The 23548-nt window shown below is 39.3% G+C and overlaps 1 protein-coding gene across 1 annotated transcript in view; it reads right to left on the bottom strand.

Annotated features, from left to right (window-relative positions):
* The window catches only part of PLCXD3 (phosphatidylinositol specific phospholipase C X domain containing 3), a 184267-nt gene extending 180136 nt beyond the window's left edge, over positions 1 to 4131 (bottom strand). The window contains exon 1 of the mRNA XM_060007062.1: positions 4029 to 4131. Coding sequence (XP_059863045.1) covers positions 4029 to 4131 — 103 coding nt within the window. The remainder of the gene's footprint in view (positions 1 to 4028) is intronic.
* Positions 4132 to 23548: the final 19417 nt, after the last annotated feature.

The raw sequence follows: 23548 nt of genomic DNA, 5'->3' as shown, positions 1-23548 counted from the left end.
GTACAGAATCTACAAGAACAGTGATCGATTTCTAAGGCATTTCTGTGTTCCTTATCTAAAGTACAATCAACAATTCCTGTTCAAGTTTTGATTTGAAAACTGGCAAGGGAGAGACCAAAGAAAGGCATATCACTTCCAGATTGATAGATGGCAAGTTTAATAAGCAGGGAACTTACCTAAGAAGCTTGTTTTAAGGCAGCTGCAAGATGACTGGATCTCCGCACCTACCCGCCAGAATCTTAAAAGTTTATATAGAGGCCTTAAAGAGGTTCAGCCACTTACACTGTCCAGATGGTCTCAGTAACACATTGCTCTCTCAAGGCTGCATCCTTGAAAATGGTTCCCACTGTGTGAACAGTGGGCAGAAAGTACATTCCAAAGACAGGGGATGGGGGAAGCAAACTCTGCCCGGGTCCAGCTCGAAGGCCAACTGGTGGTCAACTCAGTAATCAACTCTGACACCAAGGAAACATACACTCTTTCTGAGATTCTAGTCCCACAACATTTTAGCCAATCTTTCATTATTACATGGTCAATTTACTGTATTATGTGAAGAAGACTTTCATCACATATCAGAAAATGCATAACAGACCCCTCTTATGGAGTAAAAACCCTTCCTGATCTTTTAGATTTTGGACAGAATGACTCCCTGTCATAGATCCAGATCACCAACAAATTACAAGCAATAGCTTGCTTGCTCCCATGACGGATCTTTTTACAATGGTTCTGGCAGCACTACGATTATAGAGTTAGAACTCGGCTTCAAAGATGCCAGAAATTCATCAGACCTCACCTGAATTTGATACTTTGTCTCCCTGCTTCCATCCCTGTTTATCCTCTCTCAACTGTTTGTGGTGACAGGACACATTATTCATAAACCAAAATGCCAGGATATTGTTAAGCAAACATGTATGAATGAAAACTTAGCTTGGTGTCATCAGAGATAGGAAGAAAAGACAAATGAGACCGAAATCCGAGTAACTGTCAGTGTGTTACGACACTACCATTCCTTTGAAAAATAAAGTGAAAGTAAAACTACTAACACCGATTACTAATTTAATTCCTTAGGCCAGTCAATACCGAATCGTGAGGCCATTTCAATGCAAAACAGCCGCTGAGAAATTTGGTTATGAAAGCAATCAAGATGCAGACACTTGAGAAACATTTAAAGATGCCAGAACTGCACACCTGGTGGGGAATATCACACACCTGCAGATTGTTCTTTGCACTAGCTCTGGGTGATCCAGATCAGCTGCCCCAGGTGGATGGCTTCATAATTAGACAGCTCTTCACTCTCCAGTTGCTCCACCTAGGAAAACCTGAAGCTTTGAGGATGACCGAGCAGCCGTTCCCTTCTACAGAAAAACACTTGTGTGGTACATCAGGAGTGGTTTTAAATGGTGGAGATAATTACTTAATTCAAGCTGTAGCAACTGGCCAAGTAAACAAGCAGCAGCCAGGAAGCTATTAGCATGATTTTAAGGCAATTATTCCATTAGTGTTTAATAGTCTCCAATTAGTCTTCCCTGACTATCGAAGTTTGAACGTCTTTTTTCCTCCAAAAATTCTCACAAGTTGAGTGATGCGGAAAGGTATCAAGCCCATTTTTAAACCTGGATTTATATGTGCAGATCTGCCAAATGTACATTACAGAATCATGGAGAAATTCAGGCGTGTAGATTGGTGAAATAGGGGTTTATTTTTTCTCAGAAGTATTGAGGGTGAGAATGGAAGGCTTTGCAGGGGATCCACTTTGAGTATACAGCTAAGAGGAGTCGGGAAAGTAGTGGAAATTCCCACTGCATCCAATGCCATCATCAGTATGTCTCTGCTGTAGGACTATCAGAATATCAAAGCCTCTGACCTCAGGTTTTCACTTTGTCCTGTGGAAAGAAAATTCATCCTGTTCCTGCTAATGCCTATTCCCTTGTCCTCTCACCCTGATTAGTACTTGTTGTTGCTGAATCATCCAGATACAAACCCCAAAGATTTCCCTCCAAAATTCCTAGGAGATTTTTTCCTAAGGACCATTTTAAGGGTTATATCACTGAACTGATTGTAGGTCATTTCCCTTCACTGAGGTGCAATTTTCACATCTGTGAAATGGAGTTAATACTTATCAGCATCGACTGCTTCACAAGGTGTGGGGAAGGATTATGTGATCTGGGTTACATGCTAGGGCTTTGAAAAGTGAAGTATTATAAAAAAGTAACTTAGATTCAGACATAGTATCACACCATCCCTCAGAACTTGCAATGTGAACTTGCGCTTTTAACCTCCCTGTGTCTCTGGAGAGTCACCTATCAGGAGGCTGGCAACAGGGTCCTTGCCCTTCTTACCTTTTATGTGAACATAAATTCTCAGGTGAGACCATGTAAAAGTAACCTTCTAAAAACCAAAAAATAAAAAGGAAGGAAGAAAAGAGGATAGGAATGCCTGTGGAAGTGAGAGTGGAATTTTGCCAACAAAGTTCTGTGCTTTCTATGGTCTCCTTCAAAAGAGCGATCCCCAGGCTCACCCAGGGAGCAGGGTAAGTGCAGAGTGGAGAAGCTGTCTTGTTCTTTTCCTTGGAGACACCTGGGCTCTTGGGAAGCTACCTCTTGAAGAAGGACAAAAGTAGAAGAACCCTTCCCTTCCAGGGTTGGCTCTCAGAGTGTAGCCTGTGCCTATCATAACTGGCAAACATCCACTTGATGAACGACCATTGATTTGAGTTACTGATCAATTCCAGGGCTACTGGTTAAAGACTCTTGGGATTTTCAAGAAAACCCATCTTTTCCTCTTTTTTTTTTTTTTAAGTATGATTTCCCCCACTGGCTGAGAGGGGGCGCCGGATAGGGCAGATCTAGAGAAGGCAGACCAGAAGGTTGAACTTGATAACACGGCACAGCCTGGGGCAGGGTATTTTGCCCTCTAAGCTGAGTCCTGGAAGGGTCAGGCATCTGCACCCTCAGCCCAAGCGAAAAGTCAACGAAGTATGGCTGTGTCCCCAGCTGTCACCGTGGTACACCGTCCTGAAACGACCCTCCCTCCTGCACATCCGAACTAGGGTCTGCTGCGCTCCCGTCCCAATAACCTGCCTCGTCCTCTGGTCCCAGTCGTGCGCGCTATGCTGAAGCCTCTGGATGCCTCCAGTCTCTTCCTCGCTTTGCCCAGGCTTCTGTCCTGCTAGCCTGTCCGGACACCACCGCAATCATCTTTTCCCTAAGATTTGCCTATTAATCCCACCCCTCCACCGCAGCTCACGCAGGTTCCCCTGCCCAGCTTCTGTCCCGAACAACAAATGCACGGTCCACGAGGGTTTGCTTTCCTGACCCGCGCGCTGTAGGCTGCTAACAGCCCTTGGACCAAAATCCAGACGGCGGCCACCCGGCCAGGCCCTCTAGGTCCACGCAGATCAGGAAACTGCTGCCTCCTCTCCTCTCCCCCTTCAGCTCCCGGTCAAGGGCAGCGATCACGCCGCCGCCGCGGGTCCCTGAACTTTCATCACTCTTCGGGAAGCGCTTTGTCTCTTTAAAGGAGACTAGGGACGAATATTAATGACTCGGGTAAGGTTCTAACAGAGAAATCCACCAGATCCGCTTGATTCCGTGACAGGGATGGAGTGGGAGGTCCACGGGCCGGAGCCGAGCCCTTAGGACAGCAGCTCGCTCTCGCCGGTCACTATCACCCCACAGCCCCAGAAATCGCCCCCAGCCCCAAGTCTTCGGGGAAAACGTGGCAGGGGGCCACGAGGGGCCGTCCTGGAGCCAAGCCTTTCCCTTGCCCCAGCCTTCTCACACAACCTGCTTCAAAAACCCATGGGAAATCAGTCACCTTGACTCCCCGCGCCGCGGTCCCCAGACGTTTGGAAAACGCCAGGAGCCCGGAGGCTCCCAGGCACGCACTCTCCTGGCCGAGACCCACCCCTGGAGACGAGTTTCCCTCCCGCGGGCATCGTGGCAAGTTACCACTTCGTGGCAGATAAAGCAGGGCGGGGCAGGTGGAGCGGACGCCGAGCGCCCCGTCGGCAGCCTCAGCGCGCCTACCTGGGATGGCTAAATTGGTGAGGGGGATGCTGTGGATGCTCTCGGGCAGAGTGGCCATCCAGTCGGCGAATTTCAGCTCGTTCTTCCCTTGAGACGAGGCCATCGTGCGGTCGCTGTGCCGCGCGCTGGTCCTCACGCTCCTCGGGCAGGCTGGCAGGCTGCTGCCGCTAATCGAATGTTTGCTCCAGCCCCGCTAGAGTTTACACTCCGCTGCGCGCCACACCCACAGGATGGCGCAGACACATGCTAATTTTAATAATTATTCAAAACACCCCATGCTCCCTTAGTGCCTCCGCCAGACTCCGCTGGAGCTTTTGTTCCTGACGTCCGCGCTCAGCTTTCTCCTCTCTCCCCGCCCTCCCCGACTCCCTCCTCCTGTCTTATCCCTCCTATGCGTCTCTGTCTTTTCTCGCCATTTCTGCAGCGTTCCTTGGCTTCTTACTATTTTTTTTTTCCTTTTTCTTTTTTTAACTTGGGTCACACAGCTGCTTTGCCCATGACCTTGCTCGGTCCTCTGATGAGACTTCCTAGCCCTGCTTGTATAAAAGACAATCTTGTGGCTGACCCTAAAATCCTAGTAGACTTTGGGATGCTATCACCTCCTGGGGAGCTGACTCTCCTACTGGCTTTCAGGACTTTCCATTCTTACAGAAGAGCTTTTCTTTTTGTAAGCTACAACAGGTTATTTTCTTTCCTCAGTCGGGGCCCAGAGCCCTGCTTATAACAAAATGGTGGTCTTTCTTCACCACTTTGCCTAATTTTTGGAGTAGTTGACAAGTGTGCTGTCAGCAAAGAACAGTAAGTTCCAGGTGGTTCCTACTTAATCCCTGGCACCCTGTTCTAGACATTTCAAGGTAAAGAAGCACATCAACCCCTTCATTTCCCTGATTATGAGAAATGTATGCTATATCTATGGAGAAAGCTGTTTATGTCCTCTCTGTGTCATTTTCGTGGCACTCAGGACATGGCTGAAGCCTGACGCTAGAAGAAAATCACCACATTTCCCAGTGACATGTTGTAATTATTGCCAGTAGCATTTGGTGGAATTTATTTGGCAGCATTCAAAATGATCTATGTGATTGTCTGAATTTTCATTCCTTGGCAGACTAGAGAGGTGTGCCTCTCTCAAGAGAAATCACTTGTCGAGCCTCCAAAGAACTGTCTTGGTCCACCTGCTCTCAGATGAGAAAGAGGAGAAAAATCAAATCTCACAAATGTGATGAGTCCAGGGATGGCCTGAATAGGAATGATAAGCAACGGACTGAAAATGTGCGGGGTCTTTGCAGCCCAGTGAATGTAGATGCAATAAAGGTGCCTCTGTTCTTTGCGCCAGTGATGTAAAATCCTTTTCCTAAAGTAAATGCTGTTAAGTTGGGAAAATGAAAACCAAGGTAGGAGAGAGAGCTGTAAAATGTGGGGATATTTTTTTTCAATTCAGTAAACCATATAGCATTTTTTAAAAACAACCACAGCTAAAGCCTGCTTATTGTACAAGGATGCAGAACTCAAAGAATATTCACTCCAAATAGGGAGCACTGTGGGAAAGGTGGAGAGAGGAGAGAGAATACCTTATCCATGTGACCAAATTTTCTGTTCTCCCATAGAATCAATTCATAATTGCAAAAGAACATGGTAGGGTTATCTTTAAGAATGAGAAAGGATGTACTGGGATTTTTTTCCCAAGGTAAATCTTAATATTTCTGTTAGCACAGTAGAACTCACATATCCTTTTTTTTTTTTTTTTTTTTTTTTTTTTTTTGTAGTACGCGGGCCTCTAACTGCCGTGGCCTCTCCCATTGCGGAGCACAGGCTCCGGACGCACAGGCTCAGCGGCCATGGCTCACGGGCCCAGCCGCTCCGCGGCATGCGGGATCCTCCCGGACCGGGGCACGAACCCGTGTCCACTACATCGGCAGGCGGACTCCCGACCACCGCGCCACCAGGGAAGCCCCACATATCCTTTTGATTAGGGTGAGAATTCAGCTCACTATAGGATTGCTGGTCAAGAGACCTACAAACACCACCCTCTGGCTAATGCTGGTGCTCTGTGGGCATCATTGCAGGGCAATGAGGAGAGCTCAGATCTGGGAACTGGCTGCTCTGTCTCTGAGTCATTTAGGCAAGTCTTCTAGTCTCTGTCAGCCCTGGTTGTCTCCATCATAAAATGGTCAGAGTAACTCAGAGATTTGTGGTGAAGCTTCCAGAAAAGAGTGTAATGAAAGAGCTTTGTTATCAGCAAAGCATCAGACAAAATGTGAGACCTATGTTTATTAAGATAAAAATGTGTATTTCCCTCTCTTTGTCACTTCTATCTTTATAAAATATTCATTTTCAAGAGAATGAAATAATTATTGAATCTTGGGATTTTGTTTTTTAGTAAGATGGCGTTAAAAACATGCCCTATTCAATTGTATTGAACCTATGTGTCCCTGAAAGTTTACAAAGCATTTTTAAAAAATGAAACCACCTTAAATGTTGAGGAAATATGCCTCTCTAAAGAATAGTACCCTTTATCTTTTGGTAAAGCAAACAAACAATCCCTCCCCTGTTTTATCTGCTTTGAACTTCAGATTTTTTACTGTAGTGGTTTTTCATGAAACTTTACATTTCTCTGCATGCGAGCCACTAAAAAGGACGGTGCTGAAAGTGGATAGTTTATGAATTTCTTTCCCAGAATTATAATCAATATTTTAAGGCAATTTATGACCCAGTTTCCCCGTCTTTCTATTATAGCTTGGTCACCATTTACTAAATGATATTAGAAAAATCATATAATTTCTATGGGCTTTAGTTTGCCCACTGTATTAGTCAGGGTTTCCCAGAGACACAGTAATATGGATATAAATATAGACATATAGAGAGATTTATTTTAAGGAATTGGCTCATATAATCATGAGAGCAGGCAAATCTGAAAGGCAGGCCAGCAGGCTGGGAACTCAGGTAGGATTTCTGTGTTGCAGCCTTGAAACAAAATTCTTCTTCGGGAAACCTCAGCCTCTGCTCTTAAGACCTTCAACTGATTGGATGAGACCCACCCACATTATAGAAAGTAATATCTGCTTTATTCAAAGTCACATAATTACATATGCTAATCACATCCACAAATACCCTCACAGCAACATCTAGACTAGTGTTTGACAAAACTACTGGGTATCATAGCCTAGCCAAGTTGACACATAAAATTAACCATCACACTATTATTCTACCTTTCTGTTTCCTTTATGATTATTTCTTAACATATAGCTGCTGGCAATAGCAGGAGGAGGAATGAAAATATTTAGTTGTTTTACTCTATTCAGAGAATTCAAGGTATGGGTCAACATTTTTATGATTACAACAGAGATGAAAAAATACTAATGATTTTTAATTGTGCTGTTGAGAAAAACTTAAAAAAACTTATCCTTAAAAAATTTTTAAGCATAAATGGAAAGAGGAGAATGACTTATTGCAGTGGTTTCCTGCTCCTATTAAAACTTACTCATGTAATCCTCAGCTGTTTATCAAAACGAAACTATACACAGTTTATAAACATGCTATTTATTTGGAACATTTCCTTACTTCATATCCTCCTCCACTCAGAAATACATGGCTCTTTACTACGTGTTTTCTTTCATTAGTTCATAATATTTCTCAATTGTTGGAGATATATACTTTTATTTTTTATATACTTTTTATTTTTTATATTAAATTGATGTTGAATTATGTTCCGAAAAACAAGGATTCTTACAGCTCAGAAAACTTTAGAACACATTTCAGCTGAATAATATTTTTAAAGAGGAGCTCTGTTTAAAACAACTCGGCCAAATCATTAAAAAACATGGTGTTCATAAATATGTATTTATAGAGTCAAACTTAAAGAAAACACATACAAAAGGGGAATAAAGAATCTTTGTAAAAACTAACTACTAATAATCAATGCTTTCTGATCATTCTCTGCAACCTCTACCCAGATATTCCATCATAAGATGGAATTATTGTATTTTAAGCATATAAAAATGCTTTTTACACTTAAATTCAAAGTAGAAAAAAGTGACAACTTCCACTTCCCTCCACCATTTTAACCCTGCAGAGATTTTGGTTGTACCCCTCTCTCTTCCTCTACGTCTACATCTTATATACAAGTCCAAAATAAGCTAATTAATACTCACTAAATACAATCTAGTGGTCGGAATCATAAGCTATGGAATCTGAAGGCCTGGATTCAAATTCAGGTTTCCCCAGTTAACTACTATGTGTTTTTTGATTTCCTTAACTGAAGCATGAAGAATGATTATTCCCTCCTGAGGGGTAGGAAAACGGAAGGTGCTATGAAGCTTAAGTCAAGTGAGAATTTAAAGTTTATTGAACAGAATGGAAGCTTTATAAACTATAAACTATAGTTCGTCCTTTTGCTTCTTGCAACCACCACGCCTTTGCTCATGCTATTAACTCCACATGGAATACACTTTCATGCTTTCACCTGTAAAAACACTTTCCATTCTAATTCATCTTTGCAACTTCTGTCATTATTCATAAGCAGAAGTAATTTTTCCTTTTTCTGAACACTCATTACAGTTTGTTTATAGCTGTCTTGTAGTGTGTTTCTAATTCCCTAGTTAGCCTTAAAGCATTATGTGGACAGTGATGGTGATATTTGATACCCAGTCATGCCTCTCACAGTGCCTAAGACATAATAAGGACTCATTATAATCATTCATTTACTTATTTCATAAGTATTTATTGAGTGTCTATTATGTGCTCTGTCCTAGAGAGGGAAGATAGAGCACAAGTCCCTGAACTCACTGAGTTTATGTTTCAGGCAGAAAGTGGCAAATGATAGCTTAATGTCTGAATAAATAAATGACTTGGCTGTATCTCTCACCTCAATGTCAAAAGCCCTCCTTTAGCATGCTTGATTTTTCGTACTTCACTATGTAGCAAACAACTTATAACTTAATTTTGAAAATATATTTTGAAAGAAAAATTGTTTCAGAATTGTTTTGCCTATCTATACTGGCTTTTCTAATTCTTTCCATCCTATTGCTATCTTGGTAAAGTCAGTGATCACACTTGGAAATAACATGGTGTACTCTTCCAGATTTCCAGAGGTCATCACTAGCAAACTGTTTGATTTCTCAGAGCATGGGGATTCCTGTGGGTGGAGGTTAGCCAGGGAAGGAAGAAGGAGAATGTTTTAGGTTTACTTGTAGAATCAGAAAAATCCTGGAACTATTCTACTTCTCATTGCTAAAAAAATTATGACAAGGGCTTCCCTGGTGGCGCAGTGGTTGAGAGTCCGCCTGCCAATGCAGGGGACACAGGTTCATGTCCTGGTCTGGGAGGATCCCACGTGCCGCTGAGCAGCTGGGCCCGTGGGCATGGCCGCTGGGGCTGCGCGTCCGGAGCCTATGCTCCGCAGCGGGAGAGGCCACAACAGTTAGAGGCCCCCGTACAGCAAAAAAAAAAAAACTATGACCATAATTATACCAGTGCTCATAGGAGCATTATTCACAATGGCAAAAAGGTGGAAACAACCCAAATATCCATTGACAGAAAAATGGATAAATATAATGTGGTATAATCATACAATGGAATATTATTCAGCCTTAAAAAGGAAGGAAATTCCGATACCTGCTACAACATGGATAAACTCTGAAAACATTGTGCTAAATGAAATGAGCCAGACATAAAAGGACAAATATTCTATGATTCCACTTATGTAAAGTACCTAAAATAATCAAATTCATAAGGACAGAAAATAGAACAGTATTATGAAGGGTTGGGAGAGTGAAGAATGACATTTTAATTGATGCAGAGTTTCAGTTTAGGATCATAAAAATTCTGGAGATGGATAGATAGTGGTAGTAGTTGTACAATAATGTAAACATTATTCAGTGTCACTGAACTGTACACTTAAAAATAAGATGGTAAGTTTTATGTTATGTGTATTTCGTCACAATTTTAAAAACTAATGACTCGATTGGACAGAAGAATCATACTTGTTTTATCAATTATAAGGCTCCCATTGTAACCCTTTAGTACTAGTTTATCCTCCAACCAGTGATTGCCAGGAACACACCTGAAATTATACAAATTGGATTTATCACTTTTTGTAGCAAGAGAGAATACAAATCATGGGAACCCTGGGCCATATCAGTAAGAAGATGTTAGCAAGAAATTATTATAGGATTTTCCCCTATGTTTTGTGATTTGGGGAGGATTTAAGGAAGTGGGGCTTTGCTCTGATTTGGATGCTGTTAGGAAGTGGTGTAGGGGGTAATTCAATGAGTATCTTCATAAATCTTATCTAGAATGAGGAGAGACTATACTAATGCTAGAGCTATAAGAAGTAAAGAAGCAGGAGTCACTCATTAGAGTGGGGTATATAAGATCATTTTTGTGGCATGGACAATACTGATGTTTTGTCCATTTTCAGCCATGATTACAGAGGGCTCATGTTCTTTTTTGTTGTTGTTGCTCAACGTCTTGGGGTGGCCTTGTATAATGTTGATGTTCCATGGATGTGTTTATGTTCAACAGATGAACACCAAGTCCTGGCTGATAATACCAGAAATTCTAGATGTCAGGGGCTATTTTTCACTTTCCCACCAATAAGTAGAAGGACACAGCCCAACCTAAGTTTTCTGGAGCTCCAAGGGTCCTAGCCTTGTAGACCTTTGCAAATGATAAATGTCATTGGCAACTTTGATATGTACTCCCCATCAATAAGATTTTCACTTACATTTTATGGCATGAACAGATTGATGCAATAAAGCAAATGATACACCTGCATGTGCCACCTCATGAGTGTTCATGCACAGTTATGCCCTGAAAAACCATTTGTGTCCTCCTGCCATTCTCGAATAGTTCCCAAGGTACACAGAAACAATGATAATCCTTGTTGCAGAATAACTCACTCAATCTGCATTTCTTTTCAGTCTCTTCTTGCAAACCCCAAAGGCAATCATCTGTAACTAGGGCCGTCTGACAGGCAAAGATAATGCTGTGGTACACCACTAACACCTTAGAGAAAGAGATTCTGAGAAGAAAAGTCAAATAATGAGCTCTCAGTCTAGCTCTAGCCCTAGAACTGCAGATCAGCTGTGGAAGATAGTGTCAGAAATCTGGACACAGTGTGTGAGGCAGGACAAGTATCTGACTGTTCAGGGAGCTTTGAGCAATGCTCAGCACAGAAAAACAAAGAATTAGATACAATGACTATTTGTGCTTATTCATCTTTCTGACTACCATTCTAGCATCATTTAAGACTACACCTTTGTCCAAATCCTGCATTTGTCTTAGTCAATGAATAATAAACTTAGGGGATCCTGCATCTAAGCCATAAACTATGTTCGCTCAGAGTAGCTGTCCATAACTTTAGTGCTGAACATGAACAGATTCATCATTTGCTCTGAGTGTATGTTTATGATGGCTAGCTCTTGTAAACCTGTGACTATACTGTTCTGGTGGTAAATAACAAATATTTTTTGGTAGTTTACAGCCACAGCTATCTTCTCACTTGGTTTCTTTTAAAACATTTCATCATAAAAAATTTCACACACTTGCAAAATTGGAGAGAACAATTAATAAACCTTCACATACTCGTTCCTCAGACTCAATAATTATCTGCTAATGGGGAACTTTTATGTTTTACACACTGCTCCTTCAAATTGAATGATTTTAAGTAAATTCCATATGTGATAATATTTAATCCATAATATTTTGATATGTTATTATCTAATATAGTCAATCAACCACTCAATTCGGATTTTAAAAGTCACCAATTAATGAACGAATTAACTGAGATTTTTCTCAACTCACTGATTAGTAGCCTAGATACAATATAAATTGGATGCTTTAAATTGTGTTATTTAACTCAAGTTGTATGTAGGGATGTTTATACAACTTGTAGGGAAATTGTAAAAAGTAAAATTAAAACTTTACAAACATAGACTACCTTAAGTTAAAGGTAACCACATCCTCTGGTTGTATAATTACTATGTGAATATACTGTTGAAGAGAGAATTAATTTCCTTGAAACTATATGTGCTGTAATCACTGCATTTATTCTTTATAGTCTAAAGACTTTATCTTTTTTAATGATTGAAGTTTGTGTATTTTTTTATCAAAATGTTACTCTTTTATTTTGAAAAAGCTAAAGAAAATGCATACATCTCTAATAAAAAAGTCAAGCCTAAGACCTAGGCCTCATTTTGTCCACTACACACAAAGTAACCCAAATGACTACTGAATTATTTTATTATGTACCACATTTATATAAGACATATTTTTTTACCTTCCCATAGAGGCAATACAATAATATAATTTCATTTAATTATTACATATAGTTTGAAAATACCATTTGACAAAAATACTAAGAACACTTTCAGATGTCCCTGCAAATACATATAAAGACTTTTACAGCTACTATTGAGAAATAACATAATTCTAAGATATAAGAATTCATTCTATTTAATAATTATCTAATATTTGCACTGAGTGCTAAATGGCTATGCATGGAGTCAGAGTATCTTTGAAAGCTTGTATAGAGAGCTTGTAAATAAACTTGCCTTTACAAGCGCTGGAGAAAGTGTTACAAAATTTACGCTACATAAAATAAGGACAAATTATCATTAATACAAAATGGCTAAGGAGCAGCTTTCCTGGCCCAGCAAAGACAATTGTGGACCTGGAAGAGATGAATGCCAAAATCTATAATAAGTCACATAACAACTGATAAAAATTTCTGGAAGGAGACTGCAAATGCCTAAATGTCTTATTTCCCAGGCTGAGTGATTCTAATTTGTAAAACACATGGAAGAGAATAAGAGCTAAGGAAATATAATCCAAGAGGACACCCACACGTAAATATCACTGGGGAATGAGAAATTATAGTGCTACCTTCCTAAAATAGAAAAATTAGTAAGCATGCAATCTCCAAATTAATGGACTTGGCAGAAAACCTATGTGGTCAGGACACTGAAAAATGGTCCAGTTCTCAAAGTAAATAATACTGGTTTGCAGACACAAAGAGTCACAAGACTAATTTTGATTTTGTGTGGAAATTCAAAAATGCAATATTAAAAGTTATGGCTCCATTGTATATTCTTTTTTTTTTTTAAGATGTTGGGGGTAGGAGTTTAGTAATTTATTTATTTATTTTTGCTCTGTTGGGTCTTCATTTCTGTGCAAGGGCTTTCTCTAGTTGTGGCAAGTGGGGGCCACTCTTCATCGTGGTGCACGGGCCTCTCACTATCGCGGCCTCTCTTGTTGCGGAGCACAGGCTCCAGACATGCAGGCTCAGTAGTTGTGGCTCACGGGCCTAGTTGCTCTGCGGCATGTGGGATCCTCCCAGACCAGGGCTCAAACCCGTGTCCCCTGCATTAGCAGGTAGATTCTCAACCACTGCGCCACCAGGGAAGTCCTCCATTGTATACTCTTGCCTCCTTTGTCAAAGATTAATTGACCGGTGCTGTGTGGGTTCTCTACTCTGTTCCACCGATAAATTTAAAACCTCTCTCCTTTGAGCCAGAATCAAACCAGCGACCCAAGGATGGCCACAGATAGGCATCTACAGTCCTTCGCTTTACCAGCTGAGCTACCAGAGGGAACACACATTTGATTGAATATATAATGAATATACTATAGAGAAAAGACAGTCTCTTCAGCAAGTTGTACTGGGAAAACAGGACAGCCATATGTAAATCAATGAAGTTAGAACACTCCCTCACACCATATACAAAAAATAAACTCAAAATGGCTTAAAGACTTAAATATAAGACATGGCACCATAAAACTCCTAGAAGAGAATATAGGTGAAACATTCTCTGAAATCATAGCAATGTTTTCTTAGGTCAGTCTCCGAAGACAATTGAAATAAAAACAAAAATAAACAAATGGGACCTAATCAAGCTTATAAGCTTTTGCACAGCAAAGGAAATCATAAATGAAACGAACAGACAACCTAGGGACTGGAAGAAAATATTTGCAAACAATGTGACCGACAAGGAATTAATTTTCAAAATATAAAAACAGCTATAGGGCTTCCCTGGTGGTGCAGTGGTTGAGAGTCCGTCTGCCGATGCAGGGGACACGGGTTCGTGCCCCGGTCCGGGAAGATCCCACATGCCGCGGAGCGGCTGGGCCCGTGAGCCATGGCCGCTGAGCCTGTGCGTCCGGTGCCTGTGCTCCGCAACAGGAGAGGCCCGCATACCGCAAAAAAAAAAAACAAAAAAACAAAAAAACAGCTATACAACTCAATAACAAAACAACTAACTAACTAAATAAATAAATAACCCAATGAAAAATGTGCAGAAGACCTAAATAGACATTTCTACAAAGAAGACATACAGATGGCCAGAAGGCACATGAAAATATGCTCAACATCGTTAATTATTAGAGAAATATAAATAAAGACTACAATGAGGTATCACCTCACACCAGTCAGAATGGCCATCATCAAAAAGTCTACAAATAATAAATGTTGAAGAGGGTGTAGAGAAAAGGGAACCCTCCTGTATTGTTGGTGGGAATGTAAATTGGCACAGCTACCATGGAAAACAGTATGGATGTTCCTTAAAAAACTAAAAATAGAGTTACCACACTCCTGGGCATATATCTGGAAAAAACTCTAATTCAAAAAGTTACATGCACCTCAGTGTTCATAGCAGCACTATTTACAATAGCCAAGACATGGAAGCAACCTAAATGTCCATCAACAGATGAATGGATAAAGAAGATGTTGTATTCATATACAATGGAATATCACTCATTCATAAAAAAGAAAGAATGCCATTTGCAGCGACGTGGGTGGACCTAGAGATTATCATACAAGTGAAGTAAGTCAGACAGAGAAACACAAATATCATATGATATCACTTATATGTGGAATCTAAAAAATGATACAAATGAACTTATTTACAAAACAGAAACAGACTCGTAGACATAGAAAACAAATGTATGGTTGCCTAAGAGGAAAGAAAAACGGGGGAAGGATAAATTAGGAGTTTGGGATTATCAGATGTAAACTACTATATATAAAATGAACAACAAGGTTTTACTGTATAGCACAGGGAAGTATATTCAGTATCTTGTAATAAACTATAATGGAAAAAAGTATGAAAAAGAGTATATATACAACTGAATCACTTTGCTGTATACCAGAAACTAACACAACATTGTAAATCAACTATACTTCAATAAAAATAAATAAATAAAGTTATGGCTAAGTAATGTGGCCACCTGCAGGCTGTTAAGGAAGAATGTCCCAGTATGCGCTGGCTAATAACAGGGAAGTAAGTTACTTTCTATTTAAAATTATTTATAGCATGGAAATTATTACCCAGCATAATCTTATACTCTTTGTAGTTATAAAACTTAAATTCTTCATACATGACAATTGTTTGTATAATTTTCCATAAGATATTACTCATTATTCCTCATTATTAAATTTGATTAGTGAGATTAAAAAGAATACATCCATTACGATTATTCATGCCTTTCTTATTTTGTTTCACCAATATTTTAAAAAGCTGAGATGTGGCTCCTGGCTTATGCCTAAGAAACCCAGGATTTGGAAAATTCAGCATTTGAAAAGAATGGGTTTGAACTGACTGAAGTTTATTACAATGGCTCTAAAGGAGATTGGGAGGCCTTCACCTAGTTAAAAATGATTTTAAAATAAACTATACAAAATAGCTGTTGGAAACGATAGTAAGGTAATATGAAGTAAACACATTTTCACCTGTAATGTATTTAGTGGTTTGATTTGATGGTAGGACATTTGCTGAAGTTAATAGTTATAGGAGTAATTGAAATATAAACAATTTAAAAATTATGCAGACAGATTCCATGTGAGGCAAATATTGGCAGGTCAGCTAATTGGTCACATGGAAAAATGGTTTCAGACTAACAAAGGATAATTTTAAGTATCCGTCACTAATAAGTATTAACCATTTGAAGATTAGGCTATAGACAAGTCTGTATAATCTATTCTGCAAGCAATAAACAAAGGAGAAGAAAAGCAGAACCCATCATGGGCTGAAAGTAGGGAAAGCTAAGAAGAGAAACAAAAACAAAAGTTAGATGAAATTTGGAAATTATCCAGTTAATACAATTACTGTAGAAAATTTGACTGATTAATTTGGATGAAGATACCAAAATTGGCACATCTAGACTCTTGTTTATTTGACAATACTAATTAGCTTGTTCCTCTTCACTTCACTTTCTATTGCATAGTTGTGCCTAAAGCTACCCTCTAATACAACACCAGATGAATACAAGGTGATTTATTCAATTATTCAGATGTTTTGTCTATATTAGTAAGGTTTGATTTTTTTTCTTTTTTCATTTAACTATTTTTGCAGTGTATATCATTTCAATAGAAATTACACCCAAGTGGTAAATTTTTGTTTAATCCCCAGGGACATAAGCCAGGCCAAAAGATAATGAAAAATAACATTTAAAAAATAATTTAAAAATTTTTTAAAATAGTGTTGGAAAATACATCTTCATCTGACAATAATTAAAAGAGAAATTCGGGCTTCCCTGGTGGTGCAGTAGTTGAGAGTTCGCCTGCTGATGCAGGGGACACGGGTTCGTGCCCCGGTACGGGAGGATCCCACATGCCGCAGAGCGGCTGGGCCCGTGAGACATGGCCGCTGAGCCTGCGCGTCCGGAGCCTGTGTTCCGCAACGAGGCCCGCGTACCAAAAAAAAAAAAAAAAAAAGAGAAATTAATCAGCCACATTTCTCTCAGTGACTCAGACTCCCTACCATCTATTCCCTGAAAATCACTCCCAAAGAAGAGAGCAGGCACAGTAATAATATTAGGTACAGTTGCTGAGTCGTAAGTACATACTGTAGGCACTGGGATAAGCAACACATTATGTATATGATTCTATTAGATCCTCACATGAGGATTAAGATGCATTAACCCATTAATGCCCAAGGACCCCTCTTTAGGTCTGAACTTTCAGTTGAGTCATCAGAGAAATGCAAAGGTTCCAATGAATAAATATATATCCATTCAAATTGATTTGTCATTTGGCTCACTGTAGCCATATTCTATGTCTTTCTTCTGCTGATGTACTAAGTATCCTCAGATCTTCTCTCCACAACCATAGCCTTTTTATATCCCTTAATATATGTTATTCCAATAATTCCACTTTTCCCATGCTCACTGTCCTGTGACATTAAGGTGAAGGACTTATTGGAGTCTGGGCCCAGCACAAAGGTTGCCAGTTAGACCTTTGTCCATAAATTTGAATCGTGAATCTGGTTTATAAACTTAAAATTAATTTCTAATGGGTTTTGCTCTTCTGTCATTTGATTCCTCCTTTTAATCCAGATATCTTTAAGTTTGATATTATTCCTCCAGAATTTAAACTCCAAGGACAATTCTTGTTCTTACTTCTAGATTTTCAAGTTAAAATTACTATTTTTTCATAGAATTTCTCTTTTCTAACTAGCATATATTTGAATCTCTTATATTGCACGATAATTCAGACTGTTAAAATAATTTCTATGGTGGGTCAATGTATTGGACAATGGCATAATTAATTTTATCATAAGAGCCCATTAAGTTCTCAGTAAACAAGCCTTTCTCAGGGTAAGGAGAGCTCTCTGTTAACCCTGAGGCTCTGTGCTTTAAGAAGGAGGGTACAGCAGAAGGATGGGCAATGACTCACTCAGCAGCCAGTGGGAAAAAATCTATACATCTGAACCTCTATTACAGTCCCTGGGCTTCTTACTACTAGCACTAGACATCAGATTGGAATGCAAGAATATTATCCACCTTCTACACCACATACACACACACACACATCACTTCAGTTTTTCCTTCCGGGAAATATTTTTCCCTTTAAACTCCATTGTTCATGTAACCCATCTTTAGATATATGGTAACTTTCAGTGTGACTTGCTCTAGGTTGAAAACTCCTTCTACCCAACCCCCAAGGTGTTGTTTTTTTACTGCATGTACACTTGATTGTTTTGACTTCTGGTAGACTGATATCACATCACCTCCTCCCAGTGTCTTGATGAGCTTAAAGAGCTCTACAGGCCATTGAGGGTGAGCAGGGGTGTGGGGAAGAAGGGGGTTGTGGTCAGGATCTGGACATTTGTAAAATAATTATATTAAGTCCATTAAGAGAAGTGCACTCCTAAACAAACATCATTCCTATCTGATGAAAAACCTCTTCAAAGACTGGGTGTGGAGGTTTAGAAGGGGCTCTGGGTTGCTAATTAATGTCAGAGTATAAAAAGCAGACTTAAACAGGATTAAGATCACATTTCCATGATTGAAACATTACTATTTTAGGTCGAGTGCATTTACACTCTGGCAAGAGTGTAATCGAGAGGATGTTCAAACACGTAACAAATGAGGTCACAAATTGTGAGTGTGGTTTTACTACAGCACACACATCTAGAAATTCAGATGGATTGCTTCTCTGGGCGGCTTATTTGAAGACTGTAAGGTTTTATGACATAAATCTTCCCCTCTCTCTCTCGTACACGTGTGCACGCGCACACATGTGCCTATGAAATTTTATTAAGATCTTCACTGAGATGGACTATTAAACTACTGGTATTAAAAATTACATAGTTGAGAGTCCGCCTGCCGATGCAGGGGACGCGGGTTCGTGCCCCGGTCCGGGAAGATCCCACATGCTGTAGAGCGGCTGGGCCCGTGAGCCGTGGCCGCTGAGCCTGCGCGTCCGGTGCCTGTGCTCCGCAACGGGAGAGGCCACAGTGGTGAGAGGCCCGTGTACTGAAAAAAAAAAAAATTACATAAATATTGAATTAAATCTGGCCAAACTAAACTATTTTTTGCATATTTTTAACTTTAAGATGGATTAAGATTTTCTAGTAATCCAGTATCTTATTCCTTTAAATGATTTTTCTGTTTCAAAAAAAAAAATCAAAACCGGTGTGAATGTCTTTTGGGTTTTGGTTGCTTCACATTAAGAAGAAAAATTTAACCTTATAATCCTGTGAAATGATTTTGTTGGGAAAATAGATTTTTCTTTCCATACCATAATATTTCCTACAAAACAGCCAGCATCAGACAGGCTTGATATCATTTGTCTTCCCTCACAGCTATTCCTATTCATTTCTTCAAAGGCTATTATCACTCTTTAATTTCACACCCATTTGTTAGGAGATTTGAAAAACTGATCACAGTGCAAATATGTCAGGGAACCAAAAGTGTACTGGGTATTCCAACCAAGAGATTTTAATGTAGGGAAATGGTTAAACAGATGTTGGAGAACTGAAAAGTCTAAAAATGAACACTGTAGTAATTATTGCAAGAAGTACTGTCATCTCTAGGGTTGGAGAAACAAAGAAAATAATTTGAGGTTATCAGGGAGCCCAGATGCTTGGAGCAGTGGCTCTGATGAGTTGAGATTTGAATCTATGAAGAGGTCCATTGCCCAGCTTCTGTGGGTAGTCTGAGGGTAATGAGACTGATTCTGAAAGTGTGGCCATTCTGGGAATGTGGAAAAAGGCTGTGATCCTCACCATCTGCTGCTCCCTGTAAGGACCATTGCTGGAGCAATGCCAGTAAGAGCATCAAGCTATACAGAAAGAATTCAGTCCCTTCTTCTTCTTGCCTTCTGATATCTTTTAATGCCCCCTATTGGCATAACCTAACAGAGAACCAGCTACTAAAGCAGAAATATTGTGTGTAAAGTCCATTATCTCAAATCGGCGAAATAGAAAAGTGGGTTTGTCACCAAGGAAAAAGCTTAGCACCTGGCATATCGGGTAGACAGACTAATGGCTCCCGCGAGGTTATCCACGTCCTAATCCCTGAAACCTGTGTGTGTACTACCTTATATGGCAAAAGGGACTTTGCAGATGTAAATATGTTAAGGACCTTGAGATGAGGAGATTACCTTGATTTATCTGAGTGGGCTTAATGGAATTATGAGGGTCCTTACAAGAGGGAGGCAGGAGTACAGGAGCATCAGAGTCAGGGAAGGAGATAGGAAGACAGAAGCAGAGAACAGGGAGAGCTACTTGAATATGATGTACAGTAATAGATATAGTGTTGGATTTTTTTTTTAAGTTTTTTTTTCCGATGTGGACCATTTTTAAGGTCTTTATTGCATTTGTTACAATATTACTTCTGTTTTATGTTTTGGTTTTTTGGCCGCAAGGCATGTGGGATCCTACCTCCCCAACCAGGGATCGAACCCGCACCTCCTGCATTGGAAGGTGAAGTCTTAACCACTGGACCACCAAGGAAGTCCCTAGTGTTGGATTTTAAGTATACACTTATGAGTAGTGAATAAAGTTTTCATTCTTTTAAAAGCATATTTGCTCTACTAACAATTTCTCTAATATTTTGTAATCAATCAGAATTTTAACCCAAGACAATTTAGAAAATAATACTTTCCATTCTCCTCTTCAAAGACAGGCAGTATGAAGCTTAGAGAAAATTGTACAGACACTGTGCATCAAGTGCTCAGTAAATATTGTCAACTAAATAATATCACTTTTTACATTGCCATTACTTCCTCTAAGAAGGTTGAGTTTAATGGATTTTTTTTTTCAGGAGAGTTCTGCTCACTAAACTCAGTAACATTATTCCCTGCTGCTGGGAGAACAGAAACATATCCATCATAATCCTTCAGTTCTGTCGCTTGTGTGGGCTGATCCTTGAACCAACTCTAGAGTCAGTTCTTAAAGAGAAAGGAGTAAACAGTCATGTGATGGCTTTTAACTTTGAAAAAATGTGCCTGTATAGGAAGTAGGAGAAATGCAAGAGAAGTAAAAAAAAAAAAAAAAAAAAAAGTTACATTGAATTAATTCTAATTGAGGAGTTGACTGGTTTGTCCGCAGTCTATGTCTTTTACAGGAGATGTTATTTCATGTTGTTGGCACTATGTTACTTTCAGCCAAGATGGCAAAAAGAAAACAGGATACTCTAGATTCCTCCACCCAAAGAAAACAAAAGGAAGGAATCTTGCTCTATATTCCTTTTCTCTCTTTTCGTCCTGTTCCCCTACCACTGAAGTCCCAAGTAAAGCTCCCAATGAATATTGGGTCAATTTTCACAATCTGATATGGACCATCTGGAGTCTGAGAGAGATTGGGCTTTACTGCATTCACGTAGGTGGTCTCCTTTAATATTTTAAATTAGTTTTATAATTATCAATATAAATATTACATTCACAAAGCAACAACAGGGGACTCTACCCTGTGGAGTTAATTAAATACCTATAAATTAGCTCAGCTCATCAGCTAAGTCTGCATAACCTCATACTTAAGTGTGTGCTTTAATTGCAAATGGAATTGAATTCCTTTGAGTTTTACTTTCACTATAAATTTCTATCTCCTTTTTCTTCTGCTAACCAATGGATAACTATAATTTTCATTTCATCATTGTTATCATGTAACTCTGTCTTGGATCTAATGGAAATATTTATGTAATCTATGGTTCCAAGGAGGAAAAAATGACATTAAATCTAACTTTCAGAAAAATTTACTGTATTTCTAATGGACAAGGGATGGTGCCTCTTGGCTACTTTATTAAGTATTGTGCGGTATGCTTTTCTTTGAATTCTCAGCGTGTCACTGCAGATTCAGGAAACAAGAGCGGACCCCACAGCATCATCCCTTTAAAGGGGAATTTTTATTGACTAACGTTCAATCAAGACGAGTGTTCCCAGCATGTTAAAATATAATGATGCTTGCTCTACACACAGTTGGAGGATGCCAGAAGCAGCAGATTCTTACTTGTCCGATTAATTAATTAATTAATCCCTTCTTCTTCTGTGGGGTTTCAGTCCAGGATAGCTTGCTCATTGATAAAATTCACATCCCTTACTTTATGGCCAAGTTGCAGCTAGAATCATAGAATTGTGGAATTAAGCATTTCTACAAGTACAGCACAGTTCTGTAAATTCTGTTCTCTAATAGATTTCTCCTGTAAAATCAGAGCAGTATTCATACAGGGGAGAAAAATCTCACACTGGGCTAAGTCAAAAATTATTGATGAAGGGTTTGTGTTGTTGTCAAAGAAAAGAAGAGCAATATATTATTTCTTTACAGCCAGGGAGCTGGAGTCCACCTCCAGCAGGTTCCACTTTCCTGACAAAGGGTCTTTCTTAGTTCTCTCTATATAGGTTAGGGTATTCCTTAGCTTTATAGCTCCAGACCTCAACCATGTGTACCCTGGAATAATGGTAAGAGTTACAGAGTCTGAGAGACATAGCTCCACACCACTTAGGGAAATTATTTACATATTTAGCATATGCACACAGAGCTTAACTTCTGTTACTGGATTTCATGGTTTGTCAACACATTTTAGGTAATTGTAGAAAGTCATAAAACATACATGATATAGGACTTTAGGGGGTGATAGCATTATTCTATATCTTGATCGGGTGGTTGTTATAAATTGCATGCGTTAGCCAAAATTTGCAGAACTGAACACTAAAAAAAGGAGGAATTTTGCTAAATATAAAATTATACCTCACTAAAACAATGGAGAAAAGTAACGTGGATAGTGTAGGAAATAGTGACAGTTCATGAATTGTATTTTTAGTCATTTCACATGCTGAATGAACTTACAGAGAGCTTAATTTTTGTAATTAGCCTTCTTCTTAGAGTTAAGTCCTATATGTTACACTTTGTAAAAGAAATTAGGGACACTTAGGTGTTTGAGATGGCAGCTCTGCATTTGTCTCCCTGCTCTAATGATTTAATAAAAGTTTGTCTGACACTCTCTAAACCTAAAGCAAAATGTGAAGCTTTGTTCATCTTTTTTTTACAAGCTCCCTACTTTCATCACAGGTGTCTATTTGTTTGGGAAAATATAACAAGATCTCCGTGTGGTCCATGCCCCTTTCATGACCTACTTCAGAGAATGGTGTGTTGAACATCTCCTGCATAAATGTCAAGAATTGAAAAGTTTTGTGCTAATATGAGAAAAAAAAAAAAAGGGAAAAGAACACTTGCTAGATCAACCTCTCAAGTTTGAGAGCTCAAGAGCAAAAGACCTCACTTGTGAAAGTCCAGCCTTACCAATCACAGAAATTGCAGTAGAGCAACTAAAATATATGCATTCTAATTTCATCTCCTCCACTCACTTGGTGACCTTGAGTGGATCCCCAGTGGATATGGTACCTACTTTATAGAAATTTATGAGGATCAAATGAGACAATCTGTACAGAAGCATGTTGAAATTTTAATGTCTTACATAAATAAAGATAATATTAGTAAGTACGAATGTATGCTGGGCAAAAGAGCTACCTATTACAATGCTATATTACTCTTTCCAGTACCTCATCTCTAAAAATCATTTTTTACTTACTTTTGAAAACAATCTATGAGATTTCAGTTGGTCAACATATGACCACAAATACTAACTGTGCCTCCCTTTACAGCTTGTGATGAATAAAAGGCTGAGATGGTCACTATCAAACAGAGCTCTTACTTTAGTCATTATACTTTATGAAACCAAAGACTAGAAGTTTTTGGTTCAGCTCAGCATCTGGGCCAGCATCTACACAGAGCAAGCTTAGGGCAACA

This window comes from Delphinus delphis, chromosome 3 (assembly GCF_949987515.2).
Source record: "Delphinus delphis chromosome 3, mDelDel1.2, whole genome shotgun sequence".
NCBI classification, from domain to species: Eukaryota; Metazoa; Chordata; class Mammalia; order Artiodactyla; family Delphinidae; genus Delphinus; species Delphinus delphis.
This window is presented reverse-complemented; position numbering and strand designations above follow the sequence as displayed.